At 35.0% G+C, this 15,784-nt stretch overlaps 1 protein-coding gene across 9 annotated transcripts in view; it reads right to left on the reverse strand.

Annotated features, from left to right (window-relative positions):
- The window catches only part of LOC124541265 (phosphatidylinositol 4-phosphate 5-kinase type-1 alpha), an 84,472-nt gene that overhangs the window by 50,970 nt on the left and 17,718 nt on the right, over window positions 1-15,784 (reverse strand). For all 9 annotated transcript variants that reach the window (XM_047119163.1, XM_047119161.1, XM_047119165.1 and 6 more), the window contains exon 3: window positions 12,623-12,761. In XM_047119163.1, coding sequence (XP_046975119.1) covers window positions 12,623-12,761 — 139 coding nt within the window. The remainder of the gene's footprint in view (window positions 1-12,622; window positions 12,762-15,784) is intronic.

Consider the following 15,784-nt stretch of genomic DNA (forward strand, 5'->3'; position numbering starts at 1 on the left):
GCAACTTTCTCGAACGGTTAGACCGATTTTGACAGGACTTTTACTGGTTGAACGCCGATGTAATAAGGAGTAACTTTAGCTACAATTACATCGTTTAATCGTAGAACCATTACGTTCAAAGTTTCTGCTATGCACAATTTTAATCTAGCTATTTTTAATGGCAGCTATACCTATTTACTATGTAAAAAAAAAACTATAAAGCAAAGCTCTAAGTTACACGGCTATTAAACCTACAACATACTAGACCTGACCCCTACATACGTATTCAAATTAAATTGAAAATGAAATTCTACGTGTATCTATATCACGTTTTACGTCGAACCATCAATTAACGAGACATCCCGGCCTTGAGTTCGCTAACAGAATTCTAACTATAGTGCCTCCTATATCGGTCACTCGATAAACACAGGTATTAGGACACAAGATTAATATATATACATATACTACTAATCCTCGCCCGCGGATTTGCTCGCGTTGAAGAGGGTTGTTTGTCATGTGTTAAGCAAAAAAAATTACCGTATATCCTATCCTTGGAGTTCAAATTTGCTTCATACCAAATCTCATCAAATTCGGTTCAGCTGTTTGGTAATGAAAGAGCACAGACAGAGAGATACTTCCACGCTTATAAGATTGGAATAGAAGAAAGTATAGATTAAATTAGACGACTTTTAAACTGCTAAGCTATTAATACCTGTTGACTTCCAGACAGGATATATTAATTTAATAATTGTATTAACTAACATGACTGTATTTTTTTAAATGTTGAAAAAGGGTAACTACTGAGTTTCTTGCCGGTTCTTCTCGGTAGAATCTACTTTCCGAACCGGTGGTAGCTTCACTTAATTGTTAAATGACGATTCAAAAGTGCTTGTAAAAGCCCACTTGAATAAAGTATACTTTGATTTTGATTTTTTGATTGATTTTAAATAATACGCTTTTTCTTAACGATAAACGTTTACGCGTTTTCCCCACATCGATGTCGGGGATTTTTGGGACTCGCCTCGCTCCGACTGCGCGTCGGTGCACCGAAATACCCAATAAAAAACAAGCTGCAACCTCTCTGTATACTTTCCCTCACGAGATCGCGGGGTCAAGAACAAGAGGACAAAAGCCAAATAAATAATATTTGACATCGATTTGATTGCGTTTATTTTATTTGACAGCGATGTCATTGGTCGAAACCTTGAAGAAGGAAAACCTTGAGAAAACATTACCTTTTAAAAGTCGATGAAACTTATAAAGTAAAATTAAAGTAAATAAAAATATATTTAGTTATACGTATAGTTTATACATACATACACCACGTATTACATCGCCTTCCTAAGGGTTGCTAATTAAATATAATCCTGTATAATTACTGTCATATCCTTTAGAATATAGAATCTAGTTCCTTAGCAACGTATTATTTGTTTATGTCATTACAAATATATGTATGGAATAAAAATGCGTTATAAAATTACGAATAATTATTTTATTTACTAAAAACATATTAATTACTATCCAAAATTACGTGAGAAAACCTATCGTATATTTGTAATGAAGCTTTTAAAAATACCACGTTTAGATACTACATACATTCAATAAATTATAAAGCCGATGTTCAAATAAAGATCAGGTGAAACCCGCTGAAACGCAATACCTACGCACATCTCTTGAGCGAAAAAACGAACCAGCACTCGTTTCAATTCGAGCCAACATTTTAAAATATAGAATTTGACAACTATTTGAGTGATAAGAGCCAAGTTGGTTGGTTGTATAGAACGCGTGCATCTTAACCGATGGTTGCGGGCTCAAACCCTGCCTGGGTTAGCACCGCTAAATATTCATGTGCTTAATTTGTGTTTATAATTCACCTCGTGCTCGGCGGTGAAGGAAAACGTCGTGAGGAAACCGGCATGTGTCTTGAAATCGGTGTGTATTTCATAGAAATTCTGCCATATGTGTATTCCACCAACACGCATTGGAACAGCGTGGTATATGTTCCGAAGCTTCTCCTCAAAGGGAGAGGAGGCTTTAGGCCAGTACCTAGTGGGAAATTTACAGGCTGTTGTTGTTTGTAAGTGAAAAGTTACTGTTACAATTTACACATATATGTATGTATGCGACACTATCGTACACTAAGACGATTGCTTGGTTCCTTATGTAATAACATTATTCCTTATCTGATAAACAACAATATATTTATTAAAAGATTTCGTGTATCGACTATAGTAGTGTTATCTTATCAAATTCCTGGCCAATTATCCCATATCGTTTACTACGAAAAAATAATCGTCTAGAGCACTGTTGAATAACACTTGGTGGTAGGGCTACCGTCGGGGTAGGTACCACCCACTCTACTCATATCATATGAAGTATCAGTATAAAAAAAATATGAGAATCGTGTGCGTTCCATATTCAGGTTGGGATTGCAGCCCTTAGGGATAACTTAGGGGTATTATTCAATAACAATTTCTCGGATAGTAAACGTCTGTTACAATTAGCTAGCTATACTATTTTCCAATGGTAACAGCAGAAAAGCTAAATACACAATATTTAACACTAACATGACGCGATATCATTGGTTTCAAGCTTGAATAATCTATTATATGTATATATACTAAGGATTTGCGAACTTGTCTTTTAGACGTCGATGAACTATTATCGGAATTTTAGAAGTAAAATTAAATTTAATGGAACTAATTAGATAAACAGTATTGTATTATAAATAAAGATATATCAATCATAAACTCTTAGTGCACAGTATAGCCGAGTTATTACTAAATCGCATTAAATACGTAAATCTACGATTTGTTTATCTTTATTCCTACCTTGTCTTGTTAAGTTGTTTAGAGGTTTTTAAACTTCCATAGTTCTTTTGCACTCAGCAACAATTATTTTCTATTTGCACTCAAATGCACATAGGAACATAACATATTAGATAATCGGTACGAACACATAAAATAAATCATACTTACTGAACATACATATGAGTAAAATGTATTAATAAACTAACACAGGGTTGTTTTAGTATTTCGTGGGTAGTTAATATTCTATAATCGTAACTAAAATTCAATATTAGTAAATACACACGTTTTTACATCATCAGCAACACCATCCGAACTGTCAGATTTGTTTATAGCATATAAACATAGCGTGGAACACGTAAACGTGTGCTAAAAATATTATCGTGTTATTGAAAACTCATTCCCGGCCGCGGCATTACCTTTTTCTTTGTTTTATTGGGTAAAAACACAGAATAATATTCCTTGCTTCAGACCCTATGTAAGTCAAAGTCAAAAATCTTTATTAAAAATAGAAGTGATTACACTTTCTTATTGATAGTCAAAAAGTCTACCACCGGTTCGGAATTTAACACCTCAGACCTGAGAACCGGCGAAGCAGGATCAATTTTTTTTTGTTCATATCATGTTACATATACAATATATATTTTAATAATAATACAAATATATATTTTGTTATTTGTAATAGCCTGGGGCGACCGACTCATTCCCAAGGTGTGAAATTAAAATTTCATGATAATCAAATATGTAGTTTAGACGTAAAAGTAACAAACCATCTCACTTTCGTCTTAATAACATCCTAAACTAATCTTTTTTTATAATGCAAAACTGTCTTATTATAGGACGTTATCCCAATACGATTTTAAGCACGTTTAATAAAAATATTTAAAATCTATCTATATTGTATGGGATATATTCCAAGTAGTAATTATTGTGACTTCAGTCAGGCTGCAACAAAACAAATCCACCCTGTCTGCTATCACGTTGAGAGTACGTAACGTACGCGTCAGTGGCACAATATAATAATAATATAATGGCAAGTCCATACGACACAGACTTGGCACAGACTCCTAATCAATTTCGTCTGTGCAATTTAACAGCGCAGACAGTCAGTGTATTGGAAGTCTTATCTTAGCGTGAAAAAGTTGGATCTGTTCATGAAATTTGAAATTCTGTATGTAATATTTAGAGCACCATAATAGATCAGTTAATAATTTATTTTATGGTATTGCTTGGGGGACGATATGGACCACCTCATAGTAAGTGGTCACCACTGCCCATAGACAATAACGCTGTAAGAAACTTCAACCATTCCTTTCATCGCCAATGCGCCAACAACCTTGGGAACTATGATATAACTAGATGTTACGTCCCTTGTGCCTGTGATTATAAAATTATTTAATTTTGTCATGACAAATCAATTAAATAACCGAGGCAAGCATTATCTATAAGGATGTTTCAACGACACTGCTAAGAAAATTTTTTTGAAAATCTCTATCTTTTAAAACTAAAAGTCGCAAGTAATAGAGGTAATGAGCAACTTATTGCACGGTATTTGTACAAAAAAGATAAAATTATTTGACGAGGACAATCCCAAAAAAAAACTCATAAAAATGCGACACATATAGTAAAATTGTGTGTTTGTTAATAATATTCAAATAGCTCATTTTTACTCAATGTATACTTATGTATACCTGGTAGATATACCAAAAGAACATTTTTACAATTTTTGTCTGTTTGTCGCGGCTAATCTCTGGACCGACTGGACCGATATTTACGTGACTTTCACTGACAGATAGTTGATATAATAAGGAGTAACTTAGTCTACAATAATACTTTTACATACATACATATATACGGGCATAGCTAGTATAACATAAAAACCTATATAAGACTTAGACCATCTGTTTTATCACAATCGAACCATCAAACAACAGAGTAACTTCAAATTAGCATATAACAATAACACATTAATTCACAACTATATTATAACACACGAAACGATTGTTTCGTAGCGTTGCGAGTCGTTATCTAATCACCATTGAAGTCGTTTCCCACGTTACACTTGCGTTGCGTTCGAATTTCTGATTGTATCGTTAGAAAGAGACGACGATACTATTGTATAAGCCGTATTTGCGACGATAACATATCTATACAAATAAATAAAATTTGATTGAGTCGAGATGGCCCAGTTGTTAGAACGCGTGCATCTTAACCGATGATTGCGGGTTCAAGCACCGCTGATTCATGTGTTTAATTTGTCTTTATAATTCATCTCGTGCTCAGCGGTGAAGGAAATCATCCTGAGGACACCTGCATGTGACAAATTTCATAGAATTTCTGCCACATGTGTATTCCACCAACCCGCATTGGAACAGCGTGGTGGAATATGTTCCAAACCTTCTACTCAAAGGGAGAGGAGGCCTTTATTAGTATGATTATTGATTCGGTTATCGGCACCGTATAGTGGGACTCCCGTCACTTCCTCTCGTGGCGTGGTGCGGCGAGCTGGTACTGCCTGCCACGAGAAAAACAAAAGACGGTGGATTTTGAACGGGCAGTGGGAGAAGAAGACTAGATTCGGAGATGGGCGGTAAAAGGATAATTAATATACAATAAGCGGATAAATAATATATGTAACGATTGGTAAATTAATATAGTGGCATAAATTAATTTTATGTGAATAGTTTTATTACAAAACTTTAAGTCAGATTATCCTATATCATTAATACGAACGCCGCTAACGACTAAACTTGAAAACTATGATGCTGTCTCTTGTTTATAATACAGCACAATTCAGATGTCTCATCGGCGAAATCCTTAAAATCGATCACATCCGAATTGAGTCTTCAAAATCATCAAAATTTATTCCCTACGCAAATTTGTGATGTCATATAAAAACATTCGCCAAACTGAGTAATGTTTGTTTTTTTTTTTAAGTTACATTTAAACTGTGTCGTATTATACACTGGCTCACTATTCAACATTCATAACAATACTGCTGTTTGACGAGGGAATTATTACGTAAATGAGAAAGTGGTCGATACCTTTTGGCAAAAACAAATGTCTATTGTATGGGAGTCCCCTTAAATATTTACTTCATTCTAATCTTTATTATTTGTTTAGCAGCAACTGAAATACAACATCTGTGAAAATTTCAAGTATCTAACTATCGGAAGGACATCGGACAACGGACAACGGACTCTCAGTAATATTCACCCTTTTAGTACAACAACAACAACAACAGCAGCCTGTAAATTCCCACTGCTGAGCTAAAGGCCTCCTCTCCCTTTGAGGAGAAGGTTTGGAACATATTACACCACGCTGTTCCAATGCGACATGTTTGGTTTGTTTTTAGTTGATCGATATGTGTTGATTGAAATTAAATTAAGACGATTGAAAATTGGTTCTGACAGTTTTAATCAATTTCGATTCGTGTGAATGCGCTTTTATACGTTCGTTCGTTCGTTTTTAAACGTTCAAACCCAGGCAAGCACCGCTGATTCATGTGCTTAATTTGTCTTTATAATTCATCTCGTACTCAGCGGTGAAGGAAAACATCGTGAGGAAACCTGCATGAGAAAAATTTCATTGAAATTCTGCCACATGTGTATTCCACCAACCCGCATTGGAACAGCGTGGTGAAATATATTCCAAACCTTCTCCTCAAACAGAGAGGAGTCCTTTAGCCCAGCAGTGGGAATTTACAGGCTGTTGTTGTTGTTGTTGATTGTTTTCTGTATGTCGAGTGGCACAAGATACCGACCATCCATGATGTAGATCTCATCTGCCAATAGACGTTTAAGAGGCACCGCGAAACACTCACTAAATAATACAGATTAAAAATTCCATACCAAGTTCTTATTTTAAAACTAGCGCGATTACGAGTTGATTGATATACGCGATTTAAATCCGTTAAAACTAGTTTTATTTCAATGTGTAATAATCGCGAAAATCTAAGCCAACAAAATTTGTTTATTTACGACATCACGTTAGAAACTTCTAAAATTATCAGTTTTTCTTTACTATATTGTCCATGTATTATATACAAATACAGAATCAAAATCCGTTCTTTAATTTTAAAGATCTAAACATACATATGCACAGGCAGCGTTGAGCGACTTTGTTCCATACTATGTTATGATAATGATTATGATTATATCGTGAAATAAAATACAGCTTTATCGGACGCCATTCATGTATCGAATTTTCAATGGTGCTATTAAAAATACATACGCAAATATCAGGACGAATTACGTCAATCCGACCTAATGTGAAACAGTCCTAAAAAAATCAACAGCAATTTCTTTATGAAGGTTAAGTATTTAATGCATTAATTTAGCATGAGTTATTAATAATTCGAACATTTAAAAATAGAATAGTCATTAGCCCGAATGAGGAGATACCTCAACCTCTTTACAGTCAGAATTGGAGTTTAAGAACTGTGACATATTATCTGTGCTCGCGAATTCGCGCGCGTTTTGATTTAACAGAAAAGTTATTGTCTAGTTCACAATTTGAGAGTAGACTATAACTTATTTATTAGGCACCTTTTGTGATATTCATTCGTTGGTGGGAGGAACTGGATGTGACGACAAAGTAACGCACTAATATCGTCAGTGCGCCACCAGCCTACGGAACTAAGATCCATATAACATTTACCTGTAGATACATACCCGCTCTTTAAACATGTAAGGTTAATTAGCCAAGATATTATATTATGATGTTTAAATAAAACTAGTTATAACGGATTTGAATCGCGTATATTAATTATTTTTGACGTCCCGACATTTCGAGCACTTTACAGCGTTCGTGGTCTACCCGTGACCAAATCCGTTATAACTAGTTTTATTTAAATGTGTAATAATCGCGAAAATTTAAGACAACATTATATTACGATGTATTTATTTAATACTATGTAATATATACACTAATAAGATTTAAATTCGTAAGTTATAACTGACCATAGTCACATACTTCAATTATGTAACTATGGCAACGGAAAATAAAGAAGAGGACTTGATAATAAAATATTTCAATAATAAAACAGTCTACTTTAATTTGAGATAAGCTTAGATCCTGTTAAACAGGAACACAAAAATACCAACTATTGTCAATTTGGCGGCAGAAAACTTGATGATTGGTTGGTACATACCCAGACGACCTTGCACAAAGCCCAAGGAATATCCTTGGATTATATTCCAGGTGGAATATAATGTATGGACTTACGAAGTCAACACAGTTGCACTATATATGCCTCGCATAGCTCATAATACCTTTTGGTCTTGAGTCGGATCCCTTTTCCGGATCACCGGATTTAGACAAATCGAATCGATCGAATAAAGAGTATCCTTGTTAAACCCAAACACTTGACTTCAACTTGACAAAAAAAAAGATCCGCTAAATTTCTTTCGCCGGTTCTTCTCAGGACAGGGTGTTCCTTTCTCCGAACCAGGGGTAGTTCATTTGACCATCAATAAGTAAGTGTAATATTGCTTTTACATTGAATAAAGGAATTTGAGTTTGAGTTTTTGATTTTAAGAAGCATATTATGTATTAATAGCGTTATAGCTGCACATAGGCAATTGTTTATGGTTTCAATTTAAAGACCTCCAGCCGTAAATTTGCAGAAAAATAAAAAGGGATTATTGATTGCAATTTACTAAAGAGTTGTGGTTAAACAATGATTTAATATTAGAGAGAGGAAAAAAGTTACTGGCCAGTTAGAAAGCGGTAATAAGATTGTATGAGAAAAAAAATGACAAACGCAAAAAAAATTGTTATATACAAACTTCAAAACTCCAAGATAGTTATATACTAGGTACCAAATATACATATATTATATGAAATCATCGTTTATTCTTCCGATTTATCTCGTTACATCTAAAGAGACTTCCCGGAAAAATATGACCAATTACAAGCATTTATTCAAATGCGAAGGTGACTTCAATGTTTTCTGATACACATCTTAACATGTGTTATAAGTACATATATATTAATAGCTGAACCTGCGGCATTAATCGCGTGATTAATAGCACACAAATTGTTTCCACTTTGAGCCTCTTACCCACACCAAATTCCATCAAAATCGGCTCAGCAGTTCAACCGTAACGACATAGTTACTTTCTCATTTGTTAGCTTAGTATGGATTAGTGTTTTGTTTTGTGTATTTGTAACGAAACTTTACGATGCCTACCTTTGATTGAATAATCTTCATAGAAGGAAAGGTAAACATTATGTCATCAAGACCTCCCCCCACCCATTTTACCTCTCGGTAGGATAAACAGTTTATTTATATATTTAATACATCCACAATATAATAAATTTGGATTGTCTATTTATAATATTAAACTAACCCCTTTTAACTTAATGCCTATAGACGGCACATACACCAAAATAACATTTTTACAATTTTTATCAGTCTCTCTGTTTCTTCCGGCTAATCTCTTAATCGGTTGGAATGATTTTGACGCCACTTTTACTAGACAACTGATGTGACAAGGAGTAACTTAGGCTACTTTAATTTTGCCTCCCATGCCACCAAACCATCACATAAGCTGCCTAATACAGAATTAATAACTTATAGTAAAATCTGCGAGCTGCATAAGAACGTTTTTCAAACTGAAACGCACACAAAGTCGCGAGCATAGCTAGTAATACAAATAACAAGATCAACTTTATTCCAACGATATATCTAAAATCAAATAGGTAAGCAGACCGACAAAATATCTCATAGTATATGGCAACACTCCATAAGTAATATTAACCATCCCTTACGTCACCAGTGACTCACTAAACTTGGGAACTAAGATTTTATGACCCTAGTTACTGTGCCAAGTGCCTGTATTCCGGCTCAGTCAATCTTCAAACCGGGACACAATGATACTAAGTATTGCTTTTTGCGGTATATAATCAGTCGGTAGGATTTATTAAGACTTGCACAAAGTATATAATACTTTAAATAGGACGCGATCCTTTAAGAATATGACCTATCCTATATGCCATATAATAAATAAATCAATATTCTACAACATCACATACATTACTCTGAACTCAATGTTGGTAACTTAAGCACTTGTGTTATGAGAATCAGAAGTAACAAATGTACCACAAACACCCAGAACCAAGATAAGATAGAAGACTAATGATAATTTACATCGACTCTGCTGGGTCCCGGCAGCTCGAAGTGACGTATCCATTAAAACCGTTGTTCACACTACTCGACAACGGGGGTCGTCATATTCATATCTTTCTATTATAAAGGTGGTTTATTAGCAGGATCTGATGGAAAGTAACTACCATCGCATGAACATCTGCAACCCCAGGAACTTGCAAGTGTGTTTGCTGACCTTTAGGTAATGTACTCTCTTGTCCCAAGTCAGATCGGTTCAGAAAAAGAGATTAATTGTTCATTTGCTTAATTTATGTTTATAATTCATCTCGTGCTCAGCGGTGAAGGAAAACATCGTGAGGAAACCTGCATGTGACAAATTATCGAAATTCAAACATGTGCATTCCACCAACCCGCATTGGAAAAGCGTGGTGGAATATGTTCCAAACTTTCTCCTCAAAAGGAGAGAAGCCTTAATCCAGCAGTGGGCAGTTTACAAGATGTTTGTTGCTTTGCCAACTTTATTAATTACAAAAATGCAATTGTAATTATTTCTTTGCATTGCATGTTTAGATTATAATCTCTGCTTTATAATTACAACCGGAACTGTCATCTTAGCGCTCTCGACGTTTGAATTGAATACGACATCGTAACGTTGGTTTAGATGTAAAAGATTAGACGACTCTCTGTACGTTTGTATGTAACAAGCATCCCACAGTACAGCGCCACGTGTTAGTAGTGTAGTATTGTGTTGTTCTTCAGTACCAGTGGTGGCGCAAGATCGAATCTTAATGTGGGCAAAATACAGTTAGGCCCTTTTTTTTTACAGTACACCGATCCCAATGTTATGATGTACTTTTTCAAATTTCGGGCGCGAGGCCCTTTGTACCGCGTGACCGTGGGCGGGTCATACCGCCCACGCCTTACGCCGCTACTGATCAGTAAGATCAAATATTTTCGTTAAGTTATTAACTCGTTAATCAGAAACATATATGTCGGCGCGAAACCACGAATTTAAGAAAAACACGTGTCCAGAAATGGTTATTTCAATAATAATAATTTAAAACTGTTTGTTTGGTAAATTAATAATTTTTAGTGAATTTTGAAATGTTAAATTAGTCTAAAATATTTTAGAGTTTGTAAACAGCTGTATGTTGAGTGAATAAGTCTACCCACCTATTTTGGTTATAAAAGATCAAGCGCCCGCCGTTATCGACAGGCTTGGTCGAGCCGTCGGAGCGATCGGACCGCCTCATATTGGAATAAATCAGAGAAGAATATTCCCTGAGTTTAATTTCATACCACCGATAATGGTTAAAGATCGAAAACCTGACACTCGTGACGTCAACTATGCTGACGTCATGTTTTTTTTAAAAACGGGCTCGTACATGCTGCTCCGTTATATATAAAGTTGAAGGAAAACAAGAAAGTTAATTTATTATTTGTGCTGTCTGTCTGCAGCGTATATTGTCTACTAGTAGTCGCCCGCGCCTTCATTCACGTTTTAGTGTGTAAAACGTTTTAGGTTTTCATATGTGAGATAAAAAAGTAGGCTATGTCCTTTTTTGGAGTTCAAATTTACTTCATACCCAATTTCATCAAACTTAGTTCAGCTGTTTGGTCGTGAAAGAGCGACAAACAGACAAGAGTTATTTTAACATTAATAATATTAATATTATTATGAGATAATTGTCCTTTCAGTTGGATTAAATATGCTTCATCCATCAATTCAATAATTTGATCGCGAAAGAGCAACGGGCTTGTGAAGTTACTTTCGTATTTATAATATTTTTAAACATGGGAGATCTTTTTACAATGTCATACTTAAAAAAAACGGAACAATATATTTTGAAGATATTTCGATAACTAATATAAATCGTCTGTGTAGGAAGATCAAGGATGGTCCGATGATCGTCACAGTAGCATGGGAAAGCGATCCCGTTGTGCCCAACTAAAAAGGGGAGAGGGTACCGCTGGTTTTTTAGTGAGATTTCGGGTGTTTTGTTCATTTTGATCACCAAACATACTCCCCCCCCCACCTCCACGTGGGGAAAAAGTAACGAAAGCGGAAATAAAGGAACGATCCGATGAATACACGTGAGCCTTAACTAAGGGACGTGAGTTTAAATACGGGCAAGTACCTCCCCGCATATAGCATTAGCATATATAGCATTAATTTAATTTTATTATATATTTCAAATCTGTTCTTATCTTTAAAAAACGCAAAGAATCTTGTACCGTAAAACACTTTTGTATTAGACATGTATGACAAGTAACACTTCAGAAGTCGGGAGATTTAAGTTCCTAAAACTTTACAGTAGCTGAGAAGCGAGAGATATTTGCCTAGCTGCTGGATATTCACGATCTGTGACTCTCAATTACAAATTTAAAAAAAAAACAACTATTGGCATATCACTGCATCGCATAGATGCTACCATTAGTATAAAAAAGCACTCAGAAGTAATAAGGCTCGATAGTTCCGGGGATTTTTTTATGGTATAGGTTGGCGGACGATTATATGTGCCACCTGATGGTAAGTGGTCACTATCACCCATAGACAATGACGCTGTAAGAAATATTAACTATTCCTTACATCTTCAATGTGCCACTAACCTTGGGAACTAAGATGTTACGTCCCTTGTGCCTGTAGTTAGGATTCTTCCAATATAAAAACAAATGTAAGTACTACCTCTTTGGTTAACATTATTATAACTGTTCAAAGACTCACCGAGTTGTATAGATCCCATAATCTGCGAAGACTGTATCTTCTTATACGTAATCTCGCCGCCTTCCCCGACACGACGGTGACCGATCTTACGATCGGACTTGTGTACCTTGCTGATCGCCCCCAGGGGGCCCACCGCCGGCTGAAAATATTTAAAATTAATGAGTATATGTACTGCGCCTTATATGGGTATTTTTTTATGGTATAGGTTGACGGACGAGCATATGGGCCACCTGATGGTAAGTGGTCACCATTACCCATAGACAATGACGCTGTAAGAAATATTAAGTATTCCTTAAATCGTCAATGCGCCACCAACCTTGGGAACTAAGATATTATGTCCCTTGTGCCTGTAGTTACACTGGCTCACTCACCCTTCAAACCGGAACACAACAATACCGAGTACTATTGTTTGGCGGTAGAATAATGAGTGGGTGGTACCTACCCAGACGGGCTTGCACAAAGCCCTACCACCAAGTGAAGTGAAGAGTGGGTATTATCCATTATGTACAGTCAGGGTAAGAAAACCGTGACCTTAAGATCTAATTTCGTGTGTTCAGAGCGATAATCTGCTGTACCGATCATAATGACGTATTGCGTCACAATGATTCGATGTTTAGATCCAAAAGGTACTAAGAGCTTAAGACTTGATAAAGGAATTCATTTGAAAACTGACGAAGGTTTTCTTACTCTGACTGTACGATATGCTATTAATGTATTAACTTCTGACCTTATCGTGTAACGTGTTCGCTATCCTCGTTACATATATATACATCTATAGTTAGTATATCGATTGTATCGCGTAGTAAATTTTACTATCTATACATATATAATATGTAATATTAATACACGGTACATATACCAAAATGTCATTTTATTACAATTTTTGTCGGTCTGTCCATCTGTATGTTCCAGATAACCTTTGGAACGGCTGGACCGATTTTGATGGGACTTTCAATGGCAGATAACTGATATAATAGGGAGTAACTTAGGCTACAATATTTTTTTTTGTTATATCCAAAAGCGTACAAGTTAATAGTAAGTATATATAATTAATAGTAGTAAGTAAATCGATTGTATCGCAAAGTATATTATATGTATTTATATATTTCGTTTAAACCGGCGATCACACTGCCATTAATTTGACTACCGAGTTGGTCTAGTGGTTCGACATAAGGCGGTAAAATTCGGGATCCCGGATTCGAATCAAAGATCGAACCGTTTGATCGATCAAAGTCCAATTCTTTTGAAAAAACGCGGGAGATACACTAGTACTGATTAATTACCTGATGGTTAATGGTAACCATTCCCCATAAATATTAGCGTCGTATATATATACGAATCCTTACATAGTGGAAATAAGATGTCACATCCCTTGTTCCTACAGGAACACTGACTCACTCATACTTCAAACCGGACCACAACAATCCAAAATATTGCTGTGTGACGATGGAATGATGATTCATCGGTATATACCCAGACGGAGTACAATGATTTAATCAAATTATACAATATAAAGTATTATTATTATAGGCACAAAACACACTATCAATATTGGTATGACAACGAGCCGCAAAAAAAAAAAACAAAAAACAAACGATATTTGTTACAAAAAAAAACAATCAAAAATAAATCAACCCTATAAATAGAATTCATACCAAATTAGAAGCGGTGCGCGTGACGTCACACTTCCCCTAAACGCCTACGTTTCAACCATTCACATGCCAACATATTCGGGTCAACGACATGAATGATTAATAAATAATTAGGCAGAATTTACACTTACCGTGACAGATTAATGCTAATGAAGAAAAAAAAAATTGCGAAGGTAAATTTTAATGTCATATGAAAATCTTTTATCGTTATTTAACTGTTGTCATCGATACTAATATTATAAATGCGAATGTAACTCTATCTGTCTGTGTAGCACACCACTAAATCGATTTTGATAAAATTCTGTACTAGCTTGAACCTCAAGGACATAAAGCTCTTTATAAATTACAGCCTTGTTAAGCCGCAGTCGACAGCTCGTGTTTTACATACTAAAACCTTCTCTATCTTTCGGTATAAGTTTCATCTATATTGATTTAGTAGTTATTTTCAGTCTATAATACGATAACAAAACGTCTGTACATTTATTAATATCGATTTATCTTATCAATTTCAAATACCGTTATATTATTTTTATGTTACTATATGAATAATATTTGATTTTCGAATCAAAATCGACCTGCATTGTCTAAGAACGGTTTAGCAAAAAAAAAAAAACAAGGAAAAAAATCATACAGCCTAAATATTCACTATATATTGTTACTTATCTATAAAAAAAAAAGTATATATAGTATGTGTAAAACTAATCTGTAAGCTTTGCAAACATTTAATCAGATCGACCTTTTTCTCATTAATTATGTTCATAAATTTAAATAATGTACTATAAATATAAATAACATACGCATCCATTGTATTGTATAGCCGTCGATTACAAAATGTGGAAATGATGACGTCACAGCCAACGTAAAAAGCGCTAATTGATTGTTTCAATACTTGCATCGTCAAATGTTTAAGACTACCTTATGAAGCTTACAATCCGGTTTAGATCCTGTGTCAAACCAGTAAAGGTTAATTCGCTTATATGTTTAAGAAACGTACAGCAAATAAAACAATTGAAGATTATTTTAAAACCAATCAGGTGCACGTTAAAACCTAGATCGTATTATAAGAAATATTGTACACATCCAACAACAACAAAAACAACAACAACCTCTCCTTCTGAGGAGAAGGTTTGGACATATTCCACTACGCTGTTCTAATGCGGGTTGGTGGAATACATATGTGGCAGAATTTCTATGAAATTTTCCAATCCGAGTATGAGATGAATTATAGACACAAATTAAGCACATGAATGTTCAGTAGTGCTAGCCTGGGTTTGAACCCGCCATCATCGTTTAAGATGCACGCGTTCTAACCACTCGGCCATATCTGCTTGTATATCATATACACATCCAATTATCAGAAATGAAAATATTCTATATTCAAGTAGGCTCATAAAAGCTAATAATTAAATGTAACCATCAATTACCACCGCACCGTTTCAAAAAGTAGATTCTAGCGAGAAGAACCGGCAAGTACTCTTATCGATCATTTTAATTACAGAATATATCAATA

Source organism: Vanessa cardui, chromosome 27 (genome assembly GCF_905220365.1).
Source record: "Vanessa cardui chromosome 27, ilVanCard2.1, whole genome shotgun sequence".
Lineage (NCBI taxonomy): Eukaryota > Metazoa > Arthropoda > Insecta > Lepidoptera > Nymphalidae > Vanessa > Vanessa cardui.